This window comes from Chiroxiphia lanceolata, chromosome 3 (genome assembly GCF_009829145.1).
Source record: "Chiroxiphia lanceolata isolate bChiLan1 chromosome 3, bChiLan1.pri, whole genome shotgun sequence".
NCBI lineage: Eukaryota > Metazoa > Chordata > Aves > Passeriformes > Pipridae > Chiroxiphia > Chiroxiphia lanceolata.
In genome coordinates this window covers 5,169,403-5,190,793 of record NC_045639.1, presented here as the reverse complement: position 1 = coordinate 5,190,793, position 21,391 = coordinate 5,169,403, and the positions used below count along the sequence as shown (strand labels likewise).

General features: G+C 50.5%; 2 protein-coding genes across 5 annotated transcripts in view; one reads left to right on the top strand and one right to left on the bottom strand.

Moving 5' to 3' along the window:
* Window positions 1–252: 252 nt before the first annotated feature.
* PAK5 (p21 (RAC1) activated kinase 5) overlaps window positions 253–21,391 on the top strand; it is a 199,506-nt gene continuing 178,367 nt past the window's right edge. Inside the window, exons 1-2 of one of the 2 annotated variants that reach the window (XM_032682856.1) lie at window positions 253–334; window positions 4,683–4,780. The gene's annotated coding sequence lies outside the window, so the exon portion shown is untranslated. Of the gene's footprint in view, window positions 335–4,682; window positions 4,781–20,913; window positions 21,106–21,391 lie in introns of those variants that run through there. The other variant, XM_032682857.1, reaches the window with a different exon arrangement.
* LOC116784324 (tubulin monoglycylase TTLL3-like) lies at window positions 15,053–20,826 on the bottom strand. 3 transcript variants are annotated; one of them, XM_032682852.1, is made up of 10 exons: window positions 20,319–20,826; window positions 19,865–20,194; window positions 19,601–19,729; window positions 19,406–19,520; window positions 19,211–19,318; window positions 18,774–18,948; window positions 18,548–18,696; window positions 18,226–18,472; window positions 17,712–18,147; window positions 15,053–16,821 (listed from the first exon to the last, which is right to left on the bottom strand). In XM_032682852.1, the coding sequence occupies exons 1-10, from the start codon at window positions 20,529–20,531 to the stop codon at window positions 16,618–16,620; spliced, it is 2,106 nt and encodes a 701-aa protein (XP_032538743.1). In that variant the 5' UTR covers window positions 20,532–20,826; the 3' UTR covers window positions 15,053–16,617. The 3 variants fall into 3 exon arrangements, with proteins under 3 accessions (XP_032538743.1, XP_032538742.1, XP_032538741.1); XM_032682851.1 differs by having other exon boundaries at window positions 15,053–17,636; window positions 18,774–18,906; XM_032682850.1 differs by having other exon boundaries at window positions 15,054–17,636.

Here is a 21,391-nt window from a genome sequence, read left to right as displayed (position 1 = left end):
TGGCTGCCATTTTGTGGAATGGCTGCCATTTTGTGTCTGGGGAAACCATGGAGTGGGGGAATGGCCACCATTTTTGTGGAATGGATGCCATTTTGTGTCTGGGGAAACCATGGAGTGGGGCAGTGTCCGCCATTTTGTGTCTGGAGAAACCATGGAGTGGGGGAGTGGCTGCCATTTTGTGTCTGGGGAAACCATGGAGTGGGGGAGTGGCTGCCATTTTGTGTCTGGGAAAACCATGGAGTGGGGCAGTGTCCGCCATTTTGTGTCTGGGGAAACCACGGAGCAGGGGAACAGCTGCTGTTTTTTGTTCGTCTGGGGTACCTTTAGTCAGAAGGTGAACGAAGTTAATGGTATTTGTGACAACACTTGGGTAGTTTGTGACCTTCTCTTCTTTTGTGCTTTAGCCCTGGTGCGTTATAAGTCTGAGCTGTGGTGCAGCCATGAGGGATCCAACCTGATTGTCCATGAGCATCCTTTATATCAGCTGAGTGGGGGCAAACAGGCCCAAGAGTGAGGTACCATGCCTGAGCTGGGCCGAGTTTCTCTCTGCAATTAGTTTCTCTCGTTGCTGAGCTCTTCCCAGCTTTACAGCTTTCCTACTAAGAACTTCCCCCAGGTGTAGATATTTTTCTCCCTTACTACCTGTGAGTTCTCTGTCTCCAACTATCCGTTAATATTATGAATAATTGCCAGCCTTCTCATGTACTGTCACCTTGAAGATATTTATAAGCTGTGATCCTGTCCCCTTTGAGTCAAGGCAGTGCCATTGTTTCTAGCGCAGTCACATGTCTCACTGTCCAATTTCAGGGTTCATTACTCAGCAGTGGAAGTTCTATCTGGGCTGGAATTTGGAAAGTGGAGTTTCGGATTGGGAGCAATCAAAAAAAAATCAAATACGGCTATTAATTGTTATACTTATGGGAGAGCAAGGGAGATGAACGGTTTTAGCTGCCTGCTTTGGGGACGTTATTGTAAGTTCAATGAGTTTCAAGCAGTGCAACATTTCTACTTTTGCTGCAGCCACAATCCCCTCAGCATTTCCATCTGCGTGATGTGCATGTGCAGCCTGGGAAAGGTTCAGACACAGTAGCAGTCTTGGTGGGCAGCCAGCTCTGGGCCAATTACTTCAGGCTAAAATATAATTGGAGATCATAAAAGCTGCTCCTTTTAGGACAAGTTCTTCAGTTTCTCTGAATCCAGACCTGGTCTGTAATTGTAGGCTCTTTGGCTCTCCGTAGATGGAGAGGAAGGCCAGGCAGAGACTCCAAGAGTTGATTTTTTGATTTAAAGGAGGTTGTTATAGTGAGATCTGACATATTTAATGAGCACATGCTTTTCTGATTCATCATTTCAGATCTGTGTTTATTCATATGGTGGTCTGGGTTACCTTCCCCCTCTAAGCCCTAGGAAATCATGTTATTAGTGATAAATGCTCAGATTGCTGCTGGCATCTGAGGATTCACTGATCAGAGCAAGCTCAGGGGACATGAGTATCCCCTTGGGAAGGCTGAGGGGGTGGTTGGCAATGAGAAAGCACCTACGCTCGGTTCTGCAGCGAAACGAGGCACAAATCAAATGCTTTCACACCAAGTAGGGAAACTCAAAGGGCTCCTTTGCTGACCAGATGTGCTGAGTAGCAGAAGGGGAAGACAGAGCCTATGTGGGAGTGCCTGTGTATGTTAAGGAATCCATTGGTTTCCATCCAATGTGGGATGATCTGGTAGCTGGGTGATGATTAGAAGCCATAAAAAAATGAAGGATATTGGAGATGGGTTGAGCTGGATTCCAGCTCTCAAAGACAGGCTGAAAGTGCTGGAATGGGTCTGGGGAGTGAAATGGGTCAAGAAGCTCTAAACCTATTCTGGTTTTACATCAGAATAAAACTGGATACTTTTCCTTTCATTCTCTGTCACAATGATGGGAATGCCACTCTGGTGACTGCTCTGAGGACCTCCCTTTGCCGTGCTACTTCACCACCACCCTGCAGCCCTACTCCTGCAACCAGCACCATCCAGGGCAAAAGGGGATGAAGAAGGGATTGCTCTCTGCTCCAGTATGGGGAACTGGGACTACAACCAGAGTTTGGGGCTTGTTGCTGCTCTCAGGTTTTAGTGGGGAAACTCCTCTGGGTCACTGCTCAGACTGTCCTGTGGAAATGCACTGTCCTGTGCATCTTCCAAGGCCAAGATCCAGAAAGTGCAGAACTGGTGCTGGCACAAGTGGGCATTTCCTACACAGAGGATGATGGACCTGTTGAGATCTGCAGATGGAGGATTTTTGGAGGACTGCAGTGAAACAACCAACTGAAAACATGTTAGCCTCAGGACAGGGCTGCACATCCTCAGTTGCTCCTTGTGAATCACTGGGGATGGAATCAGTGTGTTATGGAAAGGGTGTTGCGTGCGAAGCAGCGCTCTGTGCTAACATCAAGGATATTTGTCTTGTTGGTGCCTTACTGTCTTTGATTTCCCCAGAAACAAAGTGAATCCCTTAAGGAATTTCTTTCTCGCTTTCCTCCTGAAATTTGATTATTTGAAGAGATTGAGGAATTGCACAGTTTAGGAAAGCTTCCCAGGGAAAGCAGCTTGCAAATCTGGGCTTGTCAGCTTCTGTCTGCCTTATGCTGCACCCTGAGACTGAGTCAAGAGCACTCTGGGAAATACTGAGCTGATGTTGCGGTAAGTGCCTGCAGCTCCATGGTAGCCCACGGGGGTTTAAGCCATCAGAGGGCCTGAGGTAACAGCAAAACATGGTAGCAGAGGACTGAGGATATAACTAGTGAGAAGAAAATACTTGCTTTCCCCTCAGTTACCAGTAGCATCAGTTCAGTCTCAGATTTTTCCTGCTGCCAGGTCCAATGTTTGACCAAGACGTGGGAAAGGCCTGGCCTCCCAGCAGCAAGGGAAGCGTGAATGTGAACCAGACCTCACCCTATATCTGGAGCAGAGCTGCTGATGTTCCCAAGGAAATCCCTGTGCTGGGGTGGCAAAGCCTTGTGCCTTGGGGCAATTGCCATATGAGGGATTTGGCAGAGGTGGGGTCTACAGAGCAGGGGTGTACCCCCAAACTATAACCTTGTCCTTAGTCATATTAAGGTCAAAATGGTGGTACTTTAATTTTTTTCTACTAATGACAAAATAGAGTTTGAGTATTTTGATTTTTATCCTTCTCTCTTATCTCCCCCTGGCTCTTAGTAATGCTCTGCTACTTCTCAGCCAGGCTGCTGGGGGGCTGCGTGACCCTGGCTGTCCCAGACCCTCCTGTCCTCAGGACATGGCTTTGCAGCTGGGACTTGAATCCGTGTGTTAGCCAAAACCCTGGCAACACTTCCTTTTGAGTCAGTGTCTCTTTGGGAGCGTTCTCCAATATAACTTTGGTACTGTAAATACTGGAGATATTTACCTTCTGCTCCAGGGGAGTGAGGGCTTTGGTCTTCCAGCATATTTAATTCCTTAGCTTGGCTTAGCCTTTATTGGCTCTGAACTGTCAGACAGTGGGGAAGGGGAGCTGTGGTGGATTTCTGCTTGTTTCCTCCAAGGTGCATGAGGTATCACCTGCACAAGCAGATGGCTTTGCAGGAGTCAGTCTCCAAGGAGCATTCCTGACATTGGATGTGGCAGAAGTCACAGTGCAGAAATATTAGCAGCAACATCACATTGCAGATGTTACCCTCAAATCACCATCACTTTCCTCCCTCCAGAAAGGCCTCTCTGATTAATGCTTGTAGCATAGGAAAGAAACACCGTAATACATGGATTTCATAAGCAGAGGATTTGTCAAATACAAATGTGGCCCTTGAGGCATCCATTGATCCGGAGGCTCTTGTGGCTGCTTGCAGATTGATGGTCCACACCTCTCGTGGGCCAGCATAAAGCTGGAGGTGGTCACAGACAGCCAGGGATTGTCTCAGCTGAGTGCAGGGCCAGAGGAAGGGCATCTCTAGATTTATCACAGTCTTTTAAAAATGGTCCTCAAAATGTTTCCACTTTCAATAGCAACATGTTTTCAGAGCCCACCAAATAGCATATGGATCTCTGAAAATTAAATACAATTTGTCAAAACCCAGGTACCTCTATCAGCTCCCCCCTTCCTCATTTGCCATTCGAAATAAATGTAGAATACTTGGAGCAGAAACTAAAAATACCCCCAGTTTTTTTAATTTTGGTTGAAAAGGCCACCTGTTTTGACAGGTTAGTTTTCGCTATTATTTAGAAGCAGTTGCCTGAAGCAAAGCACAAGGTTTAGGCTTTGCCTGCCCACACAACATATTGTCATGCTGATCTTCTGTCAGCCCTGACCACCCATAGCCCCTTGCGTGGTCAGGGAAGGCAAGTGCAGACTCAGTGCCAAACTGTGTGTGTTGGAGATGTGCATGGATGCCACCAATGTTCTTATTCTGACCTGCTCCCTGGGTACTTCTCCTGGAACACATGGCTTCAGGGAGAAGGGCTCCTGGGCAAGGCTGAGATGCTGCACAGACACACCGGGTGATTTACCCACTCCTGTGGGGAGCCAGGGGCAGTGCCAGCAGTGAGCCAGGTCTCCTCTACTCCTTAAATTTAGACTTGTCAGCTCTCACCTCTCTCTGCAGCTTTGTGAAGTGTAATGGGATCCAAGGTAGTTGCAAAACAATGTCAAAGGTGTTAAAATGATTACCATAAAAATACATCTGCTTTCTGCAGTGATGCCTTGGAATGCCACAGAATGCTTGGAAACCAGAAGGGTGGCACCTGGCTGCCAGAGTGTGCCTTGTGTGGACTTGGAGAAGTCTGCTGAAATGGTAGGATTTTTCTTTCCTTTTAAAATCATTACTGTAGGCAGTTAGAAAAAAATCAATTCTATTTCCCATGTGATGCAGATCTTGATCTACCTTTTAAATCCCTCTAACTTGATTAAGGCCTTAGGAATTTCAACTATTGAAAAATACGAGCTTTTTCATATAAATATCTGAGGTTTATCATCCCTAGTGCAGCGAATAGAATTAAGTGCCTAAGTCTTATCTTGGGAAATTCAAGTAGCTCAGCCTTTAGGGATCATTCAACCTTACCAAAGGCTTTAACATATGTTTGTATGTAAATATAGTTTACATTTATATTAAGCTTACATACGTATATGTAAATGTAGATTATGTATATGGAAGCTTGCAGCCAATCTTGAGAAGGGATTTTCTTTATACCCTTTTATGATATGTAGTTGGGCAAACAGAGCCTGATCTAACCCAGGCAGTTTTGAGATGTCTGTTATCTTTGTCATCCTTTGGATCACACCTTCCCTAAAGCGAGGTGAAGCTCGGGCATATGGGTGGTGATTGCAAAGATGCATCTTGCTCTGTGGTAATGTTTACTTTATAGCACATGCTGGAAAGGGTGTTAGTGCAGAAGAATAGAGATCCAGGGCTCTGATAAATGCACATGGCATATATCTTTCCCTTGGAAGGGAGTGTTGCCATTTCCAGCTACAGTTACTGTGCTTTTGTGGCTTGCCAAGTCCTTGTGTGCCATTTTCCCTACTCTGGGATATGTGCACTCCAGCTGCTCAGCTGCACTGTGCTGGTTGTGGGGGTCACTTGAGCTCCCGGACCTGCGTGTCTCATGGTGGGGACAGAGCGGAGACAGAACTTGGCAATGCCAGCAAGTGAGAGCAGGAGGGGCCAAATCTGACCAGCTTTGAGCTCCACGATGGAGCTGGTCCAGTCCTGGGGGACCACAGATTTTGGGGAGCCACTACCTCTGCCAAGGAGGAAGTACTGAGCTTCCTTGGAAGCAGAAAGCCTGGTCATTTCACTCTGTACTGATTTCTCCACTACCCTTGGCGGTACAGCCCTGGGATTTGGCCTTTGCAGCATTGTGATTCCTCACGTCTGCAGAGCATGGTCAAACCCAGAGCAGGAGAGAGGAGCTGCTCAGGGCAAAATGGGTGTAGCACTGGCACACTGTTGCTCTCCATGCTTTCCCTTCCCTGCCTCCCAGTGCTCTGTGGAGCTGTAAAGGTCAGAGCTGTTAAACCCACCAAAGGAAATGCAGTATGCAGTGTTTAACTTTTCAGGAATACAGTGTGGTGGTGATTGTTAAACCTGCTTCCTTCAGTGCACCAACAGTCCCTGCAAAAGGTGTAGGTCGGTGTTGACACAACTCCAGGTGCATCCTGCTGGTCTCATCTGGAGGTGTGAACCTAACAGACTCCTGTTACAATGTACAAAGTGGGCAGCACCAGTCAGTCACACGTGGATTATTTAAAGGGTTGGAGTTACTGGTGTGCTTTCAGCTGGCCCACAGTGGCATTTGCATTTTGGCAGCACGAGTGCAGATTGTAATCCTGCCAACGAGACAGATCTTTGCGTGTGCCCTGGTGCACTCAGAGGTACAAGTTTCCTTGAGGCATTCCTGGTTGCAACTGTGAGTAATCAGTGATCTCTTTTTGAAAGTCACCAGGTTCTGGCTGACTTGTCTTTTCCCATGGAAAAATATTAGGATGTATGATCTCAAGTATGTGGTGGTAGCAGAAGAGGAGCTGTTGACAGAAACAGAGAACACCCCTGAGGACTCCTGTGAGCTGCAGCTGAAAACTTATCTCCTGAGCTCCCTTTTGGGTAACTGAAGGAGACTGACTGTGAGCAATGAGAATTCAAAACTGTACCCAAGGGCTGCGTTGAGCACTTCCTCCAGTGTGGGAATACCAACTGGCTGCCTGTTTTAGTGAAAGCATGGCCAAAAAAGAAGACAACCGTGGGGAGGAAGAGGCAGATGCAAGAGGGAGAAGCATAAGGCACTGGAAGTGATGTAGAGGAAACACTGCTTAGAGCAGAGAGGAAAATCAGAAAGGTTGCCTGTGCTTGGAAGGGAAAGCCAGAGGTGCAGCCTGGGAGAGGGATAGAGAAAAGAGGTGAAACAAGGCAGGCTCAGTGGGCAGGAGGGATAAAGCAATACCAAAAAAAGGATAAAAGCAGGTAGCAGAAACTGAGACTCTTCTCCAGTAAAAATTACAGTAGGAGAGAGGCCACTGTTCTTTTGTCATCCAGCTACACTAGGAAATTCAGAAAGGGATCCTTCAGAAAGGAAGCCTTTTGATTGACCTGAAATTGCCAGATTATTCAAAAGCATCTTGAAATGCTGGGGCTGAGGGTGGCGGGTTGGTTTTGTTAAGACACTCTCACTTTTTGTACTGTCTTCACATCTGTGGTATTTATGGGTAAAAATAATTCAGCACAAATATAGTTTGCATCTGTCTTTAAGAAATCAAAGTTGTTGTGATGCCTGGGGCTGTGACAGAGAGCCTTAGAGAAGTGCAGGCAGAAAGCTGCTGCTGTAGGGAGGCAAAGAAATCTGGAGTTAAATAAAGAAACCAACTCCAGCATCACAGTTCCACCCAGCCCCTCTCCACTGGGCTCGTGGTTAAATCAGCATGTGCTCCCGACAGACCCTTCTGATATATTAATTAGCGCAGCGCCCTAACGAGGAAGGCAGAGGATTGTGTTTCAGCGGCGATAAGCCGAGCCCTTCTGTTTGTTTCAAGGCAGGCTGGCTCACACTGAGCTTTCAGCCACCGTCGCTGTAAGGGATGGAAGTGGATGGTGGAAAGCTGGAGAGCTCTGATCTCCCCGTGGAGAGATGGGAGGCTGTGAAGGCGCTCTCCGTGTGCCGGCAGAGCAGAGCGAGCCAAAATGTGGAGCCGTCCCCCAGCAGTGCAGCAGCAGGGAGCTCTCAGGAGAATTCCTGCAGCAGCCTACTGCTTTTAAAACCTGGTCAATAAACATTAGATAAGATGGATTTTTTTTTTGTCAATGAGTTCACCTGAACTTCAGTTACACGGGGCACTAGCTGGGAGACGTAAAATGTTTTGTGCTGCTTTATTAAAGAGGAACTTTGATTACCTATTAAGAACTGACCGTTTTTCCTCAGTACATGAAATTCCAAATCTGTCAGTGCGGTTCAGTGATGATTATTTGCATCCTGAAGGGTAAAGGGCCCAGTGCTGCTGCCAAGGTGCTCCAGTGTGCACAACTCCCCCCATGGTGAGGGCGCTTTCATGTCTCCTGTCTGCAGATACTGTCTGTCCAGTGTCACTTTGTGAATGGGATTTGGAGTAAAACAAATGGGTTTGAGTGGAAACCCAGCCCTTAGGTCTGGAAGTGGAGCACTGAGCTCCTGTTTGCGATTGGATTTGGATTTCAAAGCAACTGGAGGGTAGGATGATGTGTTTGGGGGTGGCTTGGTGGCTCTACTGGGATTAGGAAATCCTACAGCATTGCCTCCCAGCCTAACCAGCTTAGTTCAGATATAGGGGACCAGGGAGGCGAAGCACAGGCAGTGCTGACCCTGAATTTGTGCTGTTTCATACTGGACCACAAACTGGCAGTTCAGCTACTTGAAAGGATATTTGGTTTTGTAACTTTGGCCAACTGACAATGGCATAAACAAAGCAGAAATGCTGCTGAGCAGTGTGATGTTGATCTGGGCTTCCCAAGACCTTCCTCTTCAGTGACTCAGGCTCTTGTCCTTCATGTGCTCAGAAATGTGCACACACAAAGCATGTTCAAGCAGTCTGCTGCTGGCACATTGGCTTGCTTTTTTAAAATTATTTTTTATTAATCCCACTGAGACAAATGGTATAGATTTTACTGAAGGGGGAAAATTGCTTGTTGCTATCCGAATAATGCAACCTAACAAAAATCTCAGAGGCAGAAGGTGTATCCACCTGCTATTGACCCACCTCCTCACCTGAACTTAAATGCCATAAACCTGGACAATACACCTCTCTTTGCCCTGCAGCACAGATGATTAAAATGACTCGTTAAGGATCAAAACATGCATGAGCTCAGAGAAACCCTCCCATGCACAACCCATCAGCCCTTCCCTAGGGACTACAGAGCAGCACAGGGCAGCAGAGCTTTTGAGGGGTGTTGAACTGGCCACAAGTCACAGAAGCAGCAGGACTGATGAGGAATGACCTGCTCTAGGGGCTCCCATCACCTGTTGCTTTTCACAAAGCTGGTTGGAGAAAGGTGTTTCATCCTCTTAGGTATCATATGAGTTAAATATGGCACTGGGAGTTGTGTTTTTGCTTGTTGCAAGCACTGCTCCAAGGGGATAGTACAGAAAGAAAGAAAGGAGGTTATATTCAAGATCTAATTTAGACTGTAAATCCTCTGGTGATCATGGCTGATGCTCCTCTCTCTGTGCAGCTCTGAGTGCCAGGATCCTCCTCCAGAAACACAAGGTCCAGCAGCTACCGGAGGGTCGGTGTGTGTTAGCCGGTAATAGCGGCAGGAGCCACGGAGTCTGCGAAGCAAAATCAATGGAGCAAGATCTAAAAGCTGTACTAAATAACTCCTCAATAATCATAAATCTTGTTACCAACAGCTCTCACGCTGCTTTACAGTGGAGACGATGCCCTCGCTTTGCGGAGGCGGAAATTCAAGCGTCGAGGAATGAAGCGATCGTTCCTAGAGATGCAGCAGAGAAAAAAAGGGCCTGGATTTCTGGGTCGGTGTGTTATCTGCAGGGCTGCATTGCCTCCCTCCCGTGACCTGGAGGATCAGCATGGGAATAGCCTGCTGGCGATTTTCAGCTCTCTGGTGGGTGCTTTAGGGAAGCATTTCCCTCAGGGCCCTGCTGAGCAGCGCTGAGCCGTGGAGATTGGCCAGGAGGATGCTGAGAGGCAGCGGAGGAGCAGACTCGATGCAGGTCTGCCTCTTCAGCCAGAAGCCTGCCTAATGGGTTTTTCCTCTCCTCTCAATGGGTCTGTGCACATGCAGGAGAAGCAGAGACTGTTTTAGAGATTTGTTTTACAGCAGGTGATGGGAACAGCAGAGCTTGGGAGAAAATACTGCTTGTTATAACATGCAGCAGTCTGACTCCATCCCTGCTTGCTTGTCACGGCACTTATCTCAATAAAAAAGGCAGCTTTTTTCTTAACTTATTTGGAAAGCACATCAGGCAGGGGTTAGAAAATATCCTCCCATCTGCTCTTCCCCCAGAGCCCCACACAGGGTCTGGGCAGACCCTGCAAGAGGCAGCCTCTTCCCTGGGTTACTGGGAATAGATGGGAATCTGATGGAAAATAGATGCCTGATCTAAATCTGGGGTTGTAATCATCAGTGGATGGGTCAGGGCTAAGTTTCCTAGAATGACTCCTGGTGCAGAGAGAAATTCAAGTGGAAAATCCTAAGTGCAGGAACCCAGTTACAAGCCAGAGCCTTTAACCCTCATCTTACCAGTTTGGGGGTTTTTTGTTTGTTTTTGTTTTTTTTTTAAATTAACATTAAAGTCTGTAGATTGATTAATAAGTATTTACCTGATGTGAGGTAATAAGGATGCTTATTAACTCCTAAATCATTGTGGTGCTGGACAAGAAATCTTTCCCAGAGTGGCCTTATGGCTTCGGAGTTTGTGTTGGGGGAAAGGAGGAAACCACAGGCTGTGACTACGCTGATGTTTTAATGAGGATGAGGGCGAGATTTTGCAGCAAAAAAAATGAGGCTTTGGCTCATCGCAAGGCTTTTGCATCACCAGAGGGCAGCAGAGATTGGAAGAAAACATTGCTGCGAAAATCCTGCAGCAGCGGCCAGAAGTGGGGAGGAAAATATTCCTCCTCTATGTCGGAGTGAGTGACCTGCGGGTGGTAGGTGGGGGCAGAGGTGGGTGTGCGTCCCCCTGGTCCCTCGCCGGCTGAGAAGTGCCAAGAGCTCGGCTCTGCACCGCTGCTGCTCTGGGAGGAATGCAAACAGATTTCTGTCCTTCTGGCCTGTGCCTTGCACCAGGACCTGTCAGCTGGCTGGCAGAAGGAAAATGTAGCAGATAAACATTTGCAAGGAAGGCGAAAAGCAGTTCAGATTGACATCTGTGCCCCAAGTCCTGCTCTGGGCTGCGAGGAAAATAGAGCATGCAAAATGCTTGGTCCCTCTTGCTCAGCCCAGGCCAAAGCCTCATGGAGGGATCTTTCCCCTGACAGCGACTTTTATTCACGGCGCGTCGGCAAACTGCCCCTTTCCCTCCTCCTGCCATCACCACCACCGTGCCCTCAGCCCCCAGGAGCAGACCTCTGCTCCCCTTTGCCAGCAGACGTGTCTTCCCGCCTCCGACATCACCGGCAGCTTTTCCTCTGCCCCCTTGCTCTCTTCATGCCTTCCCCTCCACGATTAAAGGCTGTGGGTCATAAACCAGCAAAGCCATGGTGTGAGCCCACTCACACTCCAGGTTCCTGCCCAATTTTACCAGACACCAAAGTGAAGGGGCTGAGTAGAGATTCCTCCAGTCCCACTCCACTGGCTGCCTGCTGCCACAAACACGGGGGCTTTCCTCAAGTAATTCAGCTTTATGGATGGGGAAAGATATTTCCTGTTCCATGAGTCCCCAAAACAGGATTATTAGGGACCCAATCATTTGTATTGTAATTATTACCATTAACTGAAATAATTCTAACTTGTTATTATTAGAAGCTCCAGCAGAAGGAAGGCACCAACATTTGCTTTTCTTTGAAGTGAACCTCTCACTGAAACAAAGCTGCCTGCTAAGGACTTGCAGGTAGGTATTTGGCATATATTTGAAGGATTAAACAGCCTAAAATATCCCCAGGCTGCTGACTGCTTTGGCACCATGTCTTGCCTGTTCGGATGTGACTTTCAATTGTGCCTTTCACTTGTACTATTTTTTTTGTTTGTTTGTTTTTGCTTAGTTTATTGCTTCCAGGCAAATTTCTGACTGTTGTCAGGATCCTGGGCAGAAAACCCAGTAAAATAGTACTGATGTCTCAGCTGCTGTAGCAAAGGCCTTTTTGAATTATAAGGCCTTTTTTACTACAAAATGAAGGAGAAGGGTGGTTTTGCCTCTCTGTGCCATGATGGTGTTTATCAGGGTGCCATCCTTCCTCCTCCTTTCCCCAAGCTTTGAGGAGGCCTTTGCAGTGCTCCTGATGAGACAAGAATGTGTGGGGAGGGACCAGGCAGTCCGTGGAAGCATGAAGGAAAGGCAGGTGATTAGCTGTGGTGCTAAAGCTTGTTGGAATGGTCCAATTTTTTTTCCTAGTGCCTGCTCAACACAAAATTCATAAGTGGACCTTAGATCTGGACCTCCCTACAAAGAGTGAGCTCAGCACCATCTTTACCACAGTTTCTTGCTGTAGCTGAGTTTCAGACTGAAAATGTCAGTGGCTGAAGATAAACTGAAGACAGGGCTGTGGAGAGTCTCTGAGGCACATTTGGTACGTGGTACCAAACCAGGCCCCAAGGTACAGAGTGTGAGATAAATGACCTGCTCTGATAGACTGGGAGGCACATGGGGTTGAATGGTGCTTAAGTGACATCTCAAAAAACTCTTTTGAAGATTCAGGCAGGTTTTTAAATCTAAGGTTCCAGGAGAGATCTTGCTTTGCCCCTCTTCCAGCACATATGTAATGGCACACCAAGGCTCCCCAGTGAGCACCAGGACCAAACCAAAAAGAGCTCATCACTGTGGCATCACACACAAACCCACCCTTCAGCTGAGGGCTCAGTCATCCCTTGGAGTGATCCAACCTCTCCCAAGCCCCTGAGACCGCTGCAAACACTCCCTGTAAACAGGCAGTAGTTAATATTCAGGTGCTGCATGGTGATGGGGCAGACAGGTTGTGAGCAATTGTTTGTCTTCCCTGACTGCATGAGCATGCAAATAGAGTCAAGTAAACAGAACTGCCAAAAGCCCATGGATTTGCTGTTTTAATTTTAGTGAAAACTATTGATGATAATTCTTAAAAGTCTGTTAGAACAGAGATGTTAAGGATGGAGCTTCTTGTTTTCTTTTTATATATATATTATTATTTACAATCTTATCAGGAGCTTGAAGGAAAATGGTCAGCTTTAAAGTTTTGATCACAAAACCCATCAAAATTTTATTTAAAAGGACCATATTTCAACTTTTTTTTTACTATTCCCCCAGCAGATCTTACTGTGGCTGCTCAAGGCTCGCTTTAGAATTGGTTTCTGTAAGCAAAGCAACATGCATCTCTGAAATTCATTTTCACTGAATATTTTTTACATTCAGGAAAAGCTCCCTCCCACACTGCAAGCACACTGCATGAGGTGAGGAGCCTGGCCTCAGCAAATTCACTTATAAAAAGATGCAAATCAGCATTTCAAACACGGATGGTGCCTGTCAGTACACAGAGGCTTGACTGTCAGAAGGTGGATATTCCTTGTTTACAGATAAATTAAAGCCTCTTCACCCAGGAAAGCTTTAACAGTCACATGGTGATGACAGGAAACCACTGAATGAGCAGGCTGGGAAGGGATGCCCCCAGCTCTTGGCAATTCCCAGCCAGTTCAACTGGGAAAGGGAGGGAGAGTTCTGCACCTTCACCAGTGTGGCCCCCTCAGCTGGGACAGGAGAAAATGGTGTGGGAAGAACAGGGACAAGCAGCTCTAGCAAGGTGAGAGGAGAGTGCTGCCAGGAGGAACCAGGACTGTGAAGGGGGGCTAAAAGGCATAAGGGGATGAAAGTCATGATGAAATGATTCTTGAGCTATTTCTTTTAAGTAATGGTTATATTTGATTTCTTCTTTTCCTCCGTAGTGGATGCCAGATCACTCTGGCCCATCAGATAATAACTGCTGACAGGCATCCAGAATTAATAGGCAATTTGAAGCTACTTCTGGCTCATGTGAATATTCCTGTTGGTCCCTCTGTAATGGTTGTACAGCTCAACAGCAGTTCCCTGTGACATGCCAGGCTTCTTTTGTTGTCCTTAGTCACCAGGTAGAAGCTGAATTGCAAGCCCTGTGCAACAGGAGAAGAGCTGTTGGGCTGTACAGGCACTGCTGGTAGTAGAAGATTTACTCACCTTATCCCTTCTGTGAGATCACACTCAGCAAACACTCTGCTATTTTATTTCACTTTTTTGTTTGTTTGTTGTTTTTGTTTTGTTTTGTTTCTTCCAGGAGGTTTCCAAGGCTTATAACACCAACATACCAATGATTTAGCCTTGCCCCAGTCAAGTTCATTTGGGGGATAGAAAGTGAAGCCCTTACTTGGGGATGAGGAGATCCTCCAGCCCTTTAAAGCCAATATAATTCCTCCATCTAAAAATCTTCCCTGATTTGTTATTACAAATGAGACATTCCTTGGAGCCATGGCAGGGGATTTGTGGCAGTAGTAAATCTAAATTAAATTTCCTGGGGTTCAGCCTCAAACAATTGATAAGCTGGGCTATTCAGGAGCCATTCAAAGGCTACATTAATACAGCTGTAACTGTATTAATTACCTCCACTGCACTTACAGCAGCCCAAGAATTCCACTTTGTGGAATTTTTGTCTGTTTTGCATTAGCATATGAGTACAGATTGCTGACACCAGAACAGTATTTGTGTTGCAATTTGCCTTCCAGAAAAAAACGATTGAATGGTAAATGTGTTTAAAATAGGGAAGAAAAAGCACATTCGTACATTTCAGTCATAAATATGTATTTAATGAAATATATGGTAAATTGGGAAAAATACATGCACTGGGTGTAGGAAGCCTGTAAGATAATCTGAGTACAGAGGTGAGAGGAATTTTTGTCATATGTGCTATTTTGTGCCCTTTATCTAAGCTGTTGTCATATCAAAGTGATGATTCGATGTACTGTTTGCTTAGCATGACATAACTCTGATCATGTCTTCTTCCTCCTTGAACAGTGACAGCAGAGGCAAGCTGGGGAAACTCCAGAGTGGCTTAGAGAACTCTTGGGAACAGGGGAACTGCACAAAGGGACTCATTGGGCATGTTTCCACTTTGGGTAGATATGTGAGGGCTGCTCTGGTGGGGACATGGATGAAGTGGGGAATTACACGTGTATGAATCCAGCGGGAGCTCCAACAGGAGCACAGTGTGGGGGTGTCTTTAAAAAAAACAAACAAAACCAGTACAAGACAGGCCTGAAGCAACTGATCATTCTTTGACATCTTGTCCATCAAATATCTCTTGGTGCCCAGTTACAACCCTGCCCTGTGGTATCTGATGACTTAAAGAGTCTCCTAATCAGCACTGGAAATTCCCACATAACAAGGAGCCTTTGAACCACACTCCAGAGCTAAAGAACTGAGTTTTGAGCTGATAAATGTGTGCTAATAGTATCTACAGCAGCAATTCCCAGCCCTGACTAATTTCATGTGTTTTGCAAGGGAACTTAGAACAGCACATGCAGGGAATGGGGGATGAGCACTGGAATTGCCTGGGCTCTGCAGTGGAGAGGTACGTGAAGCACTCTGGAGTGGTAAGAGCAGCCAGCCTGAGGTATTTGTGTTAGTTTGAAACAATACTTGAAGGCTTCACAAATGTCTTGAACTTCAAAGCAAATCACAAAGGGTGACTAAGGTTAGATTACAGCCTGATGGTGAACCAAAAGTAGCATACAGCTCCTCCGGCCTTAGGTTGTGTACATGTGCAGAGTTCATCTTTCCTTTGCCTTTCAGCGTTGCTGCTGTTTGTCTGCTTAACCTTTCTGCTTTGGTTTCTTCCTTTGATTTATTTTTCACTTGCGCTACCCATCTCAAGAGATTGAGTCAGAGTCATAATCTGTTTGAACTCCTACCTGCAAATTTCCTTGTTCTCGGTACATTTTCTGACACACAACTGATTCAGCTTCCCAGAAGGATCTCTCACTCGGGAGAGTGGAGCTTTGCTCTCTGTTACCAAGGTCTCTCTCTCTCTGACTATCCCTTGGTACCCTTTAAAACCATTCACCACATGATCACTCAGCTTTTCCATAACCAGTCCATTAGCACAGTCTCTTTCCTTCTCTCACAGCTTGCTTCCAGCTTTTGTTCAACATCCTTCCTTCTGCTGGCATCTGTTTTAAGTTCTGCAGCTTTATCTCTCGACTCTCCTTGTGATATCTGCTTTCACATCCCTAAAATCTTCCTTTGCTGCTATTGTTGCTTCATGTAACAGACTCCTACTCCACTTCTGATGCACAAGGGAGAGTCTCTAAACACATCCTCACTGCCATCCTTGAGAACAGCCTTGAAAGATGCTTCTTGACTCCAGACAAGCCTCTCTGCTCCAATTCTGCCTCTGGGCTACTGAATGAGCACCTGAATGAGTTGACTAGTCATGCAAAAATGTTTTCCAAGTAGGAGACTGCCCCTGCTGCTGCCCAGGTTAGCCTGTTCCCTGTGCATTCCAGTTCTCTTCCACCTGCTCACAGCTGCCCTGGTGAACATAGCCAGCAGAAAATGGCCTGTACCTTAATGCAGCAGGAGTTCCCAAGTGCGGAGAACTCTGTGGTACTTGCAGTGAGGAGAGCTGAGAAACTGGTTCTAAGAGCAGAGAGCTCTCCCAGCTAATCCCCACACCAGAACTCTGCCAGAAACACAAGAGCCTTTCTGTAGCTGATGTATCATGCACTTGGCACATGCTGATCACACAACTGATATGTGTCCATCACACACAAATCATGCCACAATCACGACTGCCCAGCCCAGAGAGGCCTCAGGGAGCAGGAGCAGGCACAGCCCTGGTGAGCACAACCACTGGGGAGCCACAGGGTCCTGCCTGTCTCTTCGGGCAGCCCCAGTTTTTGCCCACGCCCCCATCCCGCGGGCAGTCCCAGCTGTGCCCACACCTCCCGCACACAGAAGGTCACGCCAGGCTCCTTGTCACAGCAGTGTATTAAGGCCCGTGTGCGGGTTGAGGCGGTTCCCGTGACGCAGCAGTGGGGTCTCGTTGGGGTGGGAGGGAGCCGGGTGCTGCAGTGTTTCCCCAGCAAGGGTGGGGAGGGGGCTGTCCCCTCGTGGGGATGTCTCTGTGTCCCAGTTCTTCTGTGTCCTGTTGCGACCTGATGTGCTCTGTTCCAGCAGAGGTGGATGCAGTGGTCTGGCAGGACGGAAGGAGGGAGCAGAGCCCGGGGGTCGCCAGGGGCTCCTGGGTGCTCCCCGGGGCGGTGGCACAGGCGCCTTAGCCAGGCGACAGCCCCTGATGGGCGGCAGAGCTGCCTGGGGCCAAGCAGCCTGGGGCGGAGCTTCCTGGGGCTGAGCGTCCTCGGGCTGCCCGACCAGGTGAAGGAGCCAGGGCAGCTCCTGGCTCCCGGCAGAGCAGCCCGGGGCTCCCCGGAGAGGTGGCAGAAGCACCCCATCCAGGGGATGGCTACTGACTGGGGGCAGAGCTGCCTGGGGCTGCCCAAGCGGGTGATTGAGCCCTGGCAGCCCCTGGCTCCCGGCAGAACAGTCCGGGGGTTGCCGGGGGGTGCTGGGGGCTCCCTGGGGCGGTGGCACAGGCACCCGATCCAGGGCATGGCAACTGACTGGGGGCAGAACTGCCTGGGGCTCAGCTGCCTGGGGCTGAGCAGCTTTCTGGGGCTCAGCTTCCTGAGGCTGCACAACCAGGTGAAGGAGCCATGGCAGCTCCTGGCTCCCAGCAGCAGAGTCCGGGGGCTGTGGCGGTGCTACAGGGCCAGAGCTGGGCTTGCAGCAGCTGCTCTGTTGCCTCAGAGGAGGCAGCTTCCGCTGTGGCACTCTCGGCTGGGGCGCCTGTGTGGCTCTGCCCTCTGAGGACACGGGGAGCTGGGGGGCACTGGCTGTACTGGTGGGGGGCTTTTCCTGTAATCGACGCTTTGCTGGCCGGGGCTTCTTCAGGGAACAGCCTTCGACCATCAGATTTATCCCCACAGCCGGACGCGGGGACGCAGCTGCCTGCAGGGAGACAGAGCAGGGAGCGGGGGCTTGTGGTGCCTGGGGGGTGCCTGCCCCCCGAGCCCCCCAGCCTACCTCCTTGTAGATGAGCTCAAAGGCGCCAGTGGGACAGCTGGGGTCGTCCTTGCGGTCGAGCACGAGGCGCAGCGTGTCCCGCTGGACGTTGGCACAGAGCCGTCGGGTCACGGCCGAGGAGGGGCTCATGGTGGGGCAGGAGTTGATCTCCAGCAGCCAGGGCTGGCAGTCCTCCCCCACGAGAAAGTCGGCCCCAAAGAGCTCAAAGCTGCCCTTGCGGAAGCTCATGTGGTCCTGGGCGCAGCGCAGAGAGTTCAGTATCGCTGCCTTCATGCCGGGCACCATCACCTGATGCCAAGCATCCGCCCGCCCCAGCCGTGCCAGGTATGCCTGGAACTGCCGGCTGGACCAGACCCTACTGGGGGGCACGCGGGGGTCCTGGTGAGGTGACTCCTTGTACTGCTTCTGGACGGAGACGTTGCAGAGGTGCCTGGAACTGGGGCGAGGAGAGCGGGACTGGGTCAGTGGGTGCCGGGGTGCCGGCGTGTGGGGAGCCGGGGTGGGGGACACTCACTGCTCCAGGTGGCGCAGGGAGAAGGGCTGGGAGCAGAAGCGCAGGTAGCAGTCTTGGTAGAACCAGACGGTCAGGGGATTCCCATCAGTCACCAGGAACCACTGCCGGATGTCGAATTTGGTGCCGAAGATGGTGAGCGGCCGCTCCACGTACTTCTGCACCACCCACTCGCACACCCGCGCCGAGGGGGTCGTGCAGCCCCGCGCCTGCTGCAGCACCTCCTCCAGCCGCGTCGCGCAGACGATCCCTGGGGAACACAGCGGTGGTGAGGCCCCTCCTTAGTGAGGAGCCTGTGTATGCCCCGTGCTTCCCCCAGCCTTACCCCTGCCTCGGGATTTGGCGCTGGGCTTGAGGATCCAGATGTTGAGATCGCCCTCTACGCTGAACTGCGGCAGCTGCTCCGCCAGGCGCCGCAGCAGGTCCTGGCACCGCTCCCGCTGCGCCCCGCTCAGCGCCAGCCCGGCCCCCTCACTGTGGGGGGACACGGGGGGCTCAGCACCAGCCCCACCACGGTGCCCTCCACGACCCCCATCCCGCTCAGCACTCACTGTGCCGCGCAGTAGTAATCCTGCAGGAAGCAGTTCCAGTCGATGCACGTCCTGCAGGGCGACGGGGTCTTCCTGTCGATGTCCTGGTGCTCTAGGACACCCAGGTGCTGCTCGCAGACCTCCAGGGCCTCCTCTGCCAGCCGGGAGGGAGAGGAGAAGGAGGACCCTGGCCCTTCTGTGGGTGGCACGGGGTGAGAGATGTGGCTCCTTTGCCAGCCTCGGGGTCAAAGCACAGAGCCTCCCTGTGGGATGGGTAGCCTTGGGTACACGGGGATGGGGCAGGGGGCAGAACACCCATAAGGTGGGCTATAATGTGGGCTGTAACCATAAGGAGGGTGTGGGGGATCCCAAGCCACAGCCAGGAGCAGCTCAGCCCCTAGACACATCCCTAGCCCAGAACTCCTTGTTATCTTCCTGACCCAGCTCCATGCACTAACCTGGCCCCTTGTTGGATTTTGGGGGCTGCTCCATCCCCACCAGCCTGTCCCCAGCCTTCTTCAGAGCCAGTTTGAGCAGGCTGCGAGCTGCCGTCAGGCGGAAATCCTCTGCAAGAGGGAGACATCATCCCCAACCAGTCCTGCATGGCACTGGGAGCACGAGGGGGAGCAGGACGGCAACAGCCTCAAGCTCACCAATGAAAGCTTCTCGCTCCTCCGTGGTCCCCAGCCGGTAGCACCGGGGGAAAAAGGTGTTGGGGTCGGCTTGCTCGAACCAGGGCAGGTTTTGCAGGCTGAGGCACAGCCCCTCCTGTTTAGAGAAGGTTGTCAATCCTTGCTGGACACCCCCGTTCCTTGTGTTGCCCCTCTCCAAGGCTTCCAGGCTCCCACCTTGGTGCTGAGGGCGTGCACCCAGTGATAGCGGTTCACCACCTCAATCCTCTGCAGGAGCTCCTGGTCAATGGAGCTAAGGCGGATGGTCCACAGGAAGTTTGGCACCTGGTCCCGCACCAGGTAGGACTGTGGGAGGGAAGTGGGACAGAGTGAGACAGGGAGCCCTCATCCCATTCTCGTCCCTTGTCCCAGGCTGTGCCCTGCGCCTGGAGCTCCGAGGAGAAGGGTGTGGGGGGCTGAGGCTGAGCCCTATCAGCTAACCATGAGGTCATGGATTTCATCGGAGTCCTCATAATCTTCATCTTCCTCTTCCTTTTCCTCCTCCACCTCCTCATTGCGTGGCCATGGGTAGTGCAGGGGCTCTGTGGTCCCCAGGGAAGGCTGTGCCCCACCACGTGGGTTCAGCACTGCCTCCCCCTGCTCATCACCATCATCACTTGGCTCTGTCTCCGGCTGCTGTTTCTTTTGGCCGCCAACCTGCTGCTTCAGCCGTCTGCCCTCGCGGGGGAGCTTCCTCTCCACCCAGCCCCGAGCCCGGAGCAGGGAGCGGATGACAGGGTAGGGGCCCCGCACCGCGAAGATCTTCTTCTCCTGCACAGAGACCAGAGAACTCAGCCTGCCCCAACCCTGGTCCCTCCAGGTCAGCTCTCCTGAGCCGGAAATGCCCAAATGCAAGTGCATGGCGTTTTGAGGGGGGTGAAATCAGGCTCCTCACCTTAATGGCCTTCTCCACACGCCGCTTGGCTTTCCTGAGCAGCGCAGCGTCAACCGAGCGCTGGCGCCCATTGTGGTGGCCGGTGGTGGCAGCTGCCACCTGCTCCGTGAGGAGAGCCCCGTTGGAGCCCACAGGCCCCACTGGGCAGGCAGGGAGGGGGAGAAGATCCTGACCTGTCTGCCTCTCCCTCGCTGAGCTTGGGGCCCCTGACATGGCATTCCCTGACCTGCCGAGCTTCACCCCCGCGTCCCAGCTGCACTGCCCAGCCCCAGGATGCCCTGCTGTGCCCCTGTCCCCAGCCTGCTGTCCCCAGGGGTGGCTGGGGTGTCACTTGCTCAGGTGCTGCCCCTGGCTGTGGGGCTGTGGGCCTGCAGTGCTGCTCTCTCTGTGACACTGTCCCATGGCACCCTGATGGTGACGGGAGCTGTGGGTTGCTTTGCGTCTTCCAGGCCAAGCAGGTCGTCCTATTCCCTGGTCCCACTGGTGTCCAGCGCAGGGCATGGCCTCCCCCAACCCCAGCACCACTGTGATGTCACAGTCCCAGCCTCCAGGAGGAGGAAGTAGGTGAGCTCTCCTTGGGGGTTGGAGTGGATGATCTCCAGAGGTTCCTTCCAACCCTAACAATTCTGTGACTCTACAGGCAGCTCAAAGCAGCCTCAAAGCCAAAAGCCCTGGTTCTTGTGTGTGTGGGGTTAACTACCCTGAGAGCTGCTGGAGAAACAATGCAGCAAAGCACAGACAGTCCGGGAGGTTCCCTGAAAGCTCTGATGGCCATTTCCTGACACAGGTAGTGGAGGATCCCACAAGGAATGGTGTGCTGCTTGACCTCATACTAACAACCAGGAAGAGATGTGAAGGCTTTGAACTCTCCTGGCTAATCCCCATGACAGAACTCTGCCAGAAATACAATTCTACCCTACAGGATGTTATAATTTCTGACTGTGCTGCTTGACTTTATTTTGATGGCTACTCTTTAGCAAATTGCCCCTTTTACTCTCCTTTCAGAGATGCTGTTGTATTTACAGTTGTTCATGGGCTCCTTGCCCACACTGCCTTCTACGACTTAAGCGCCA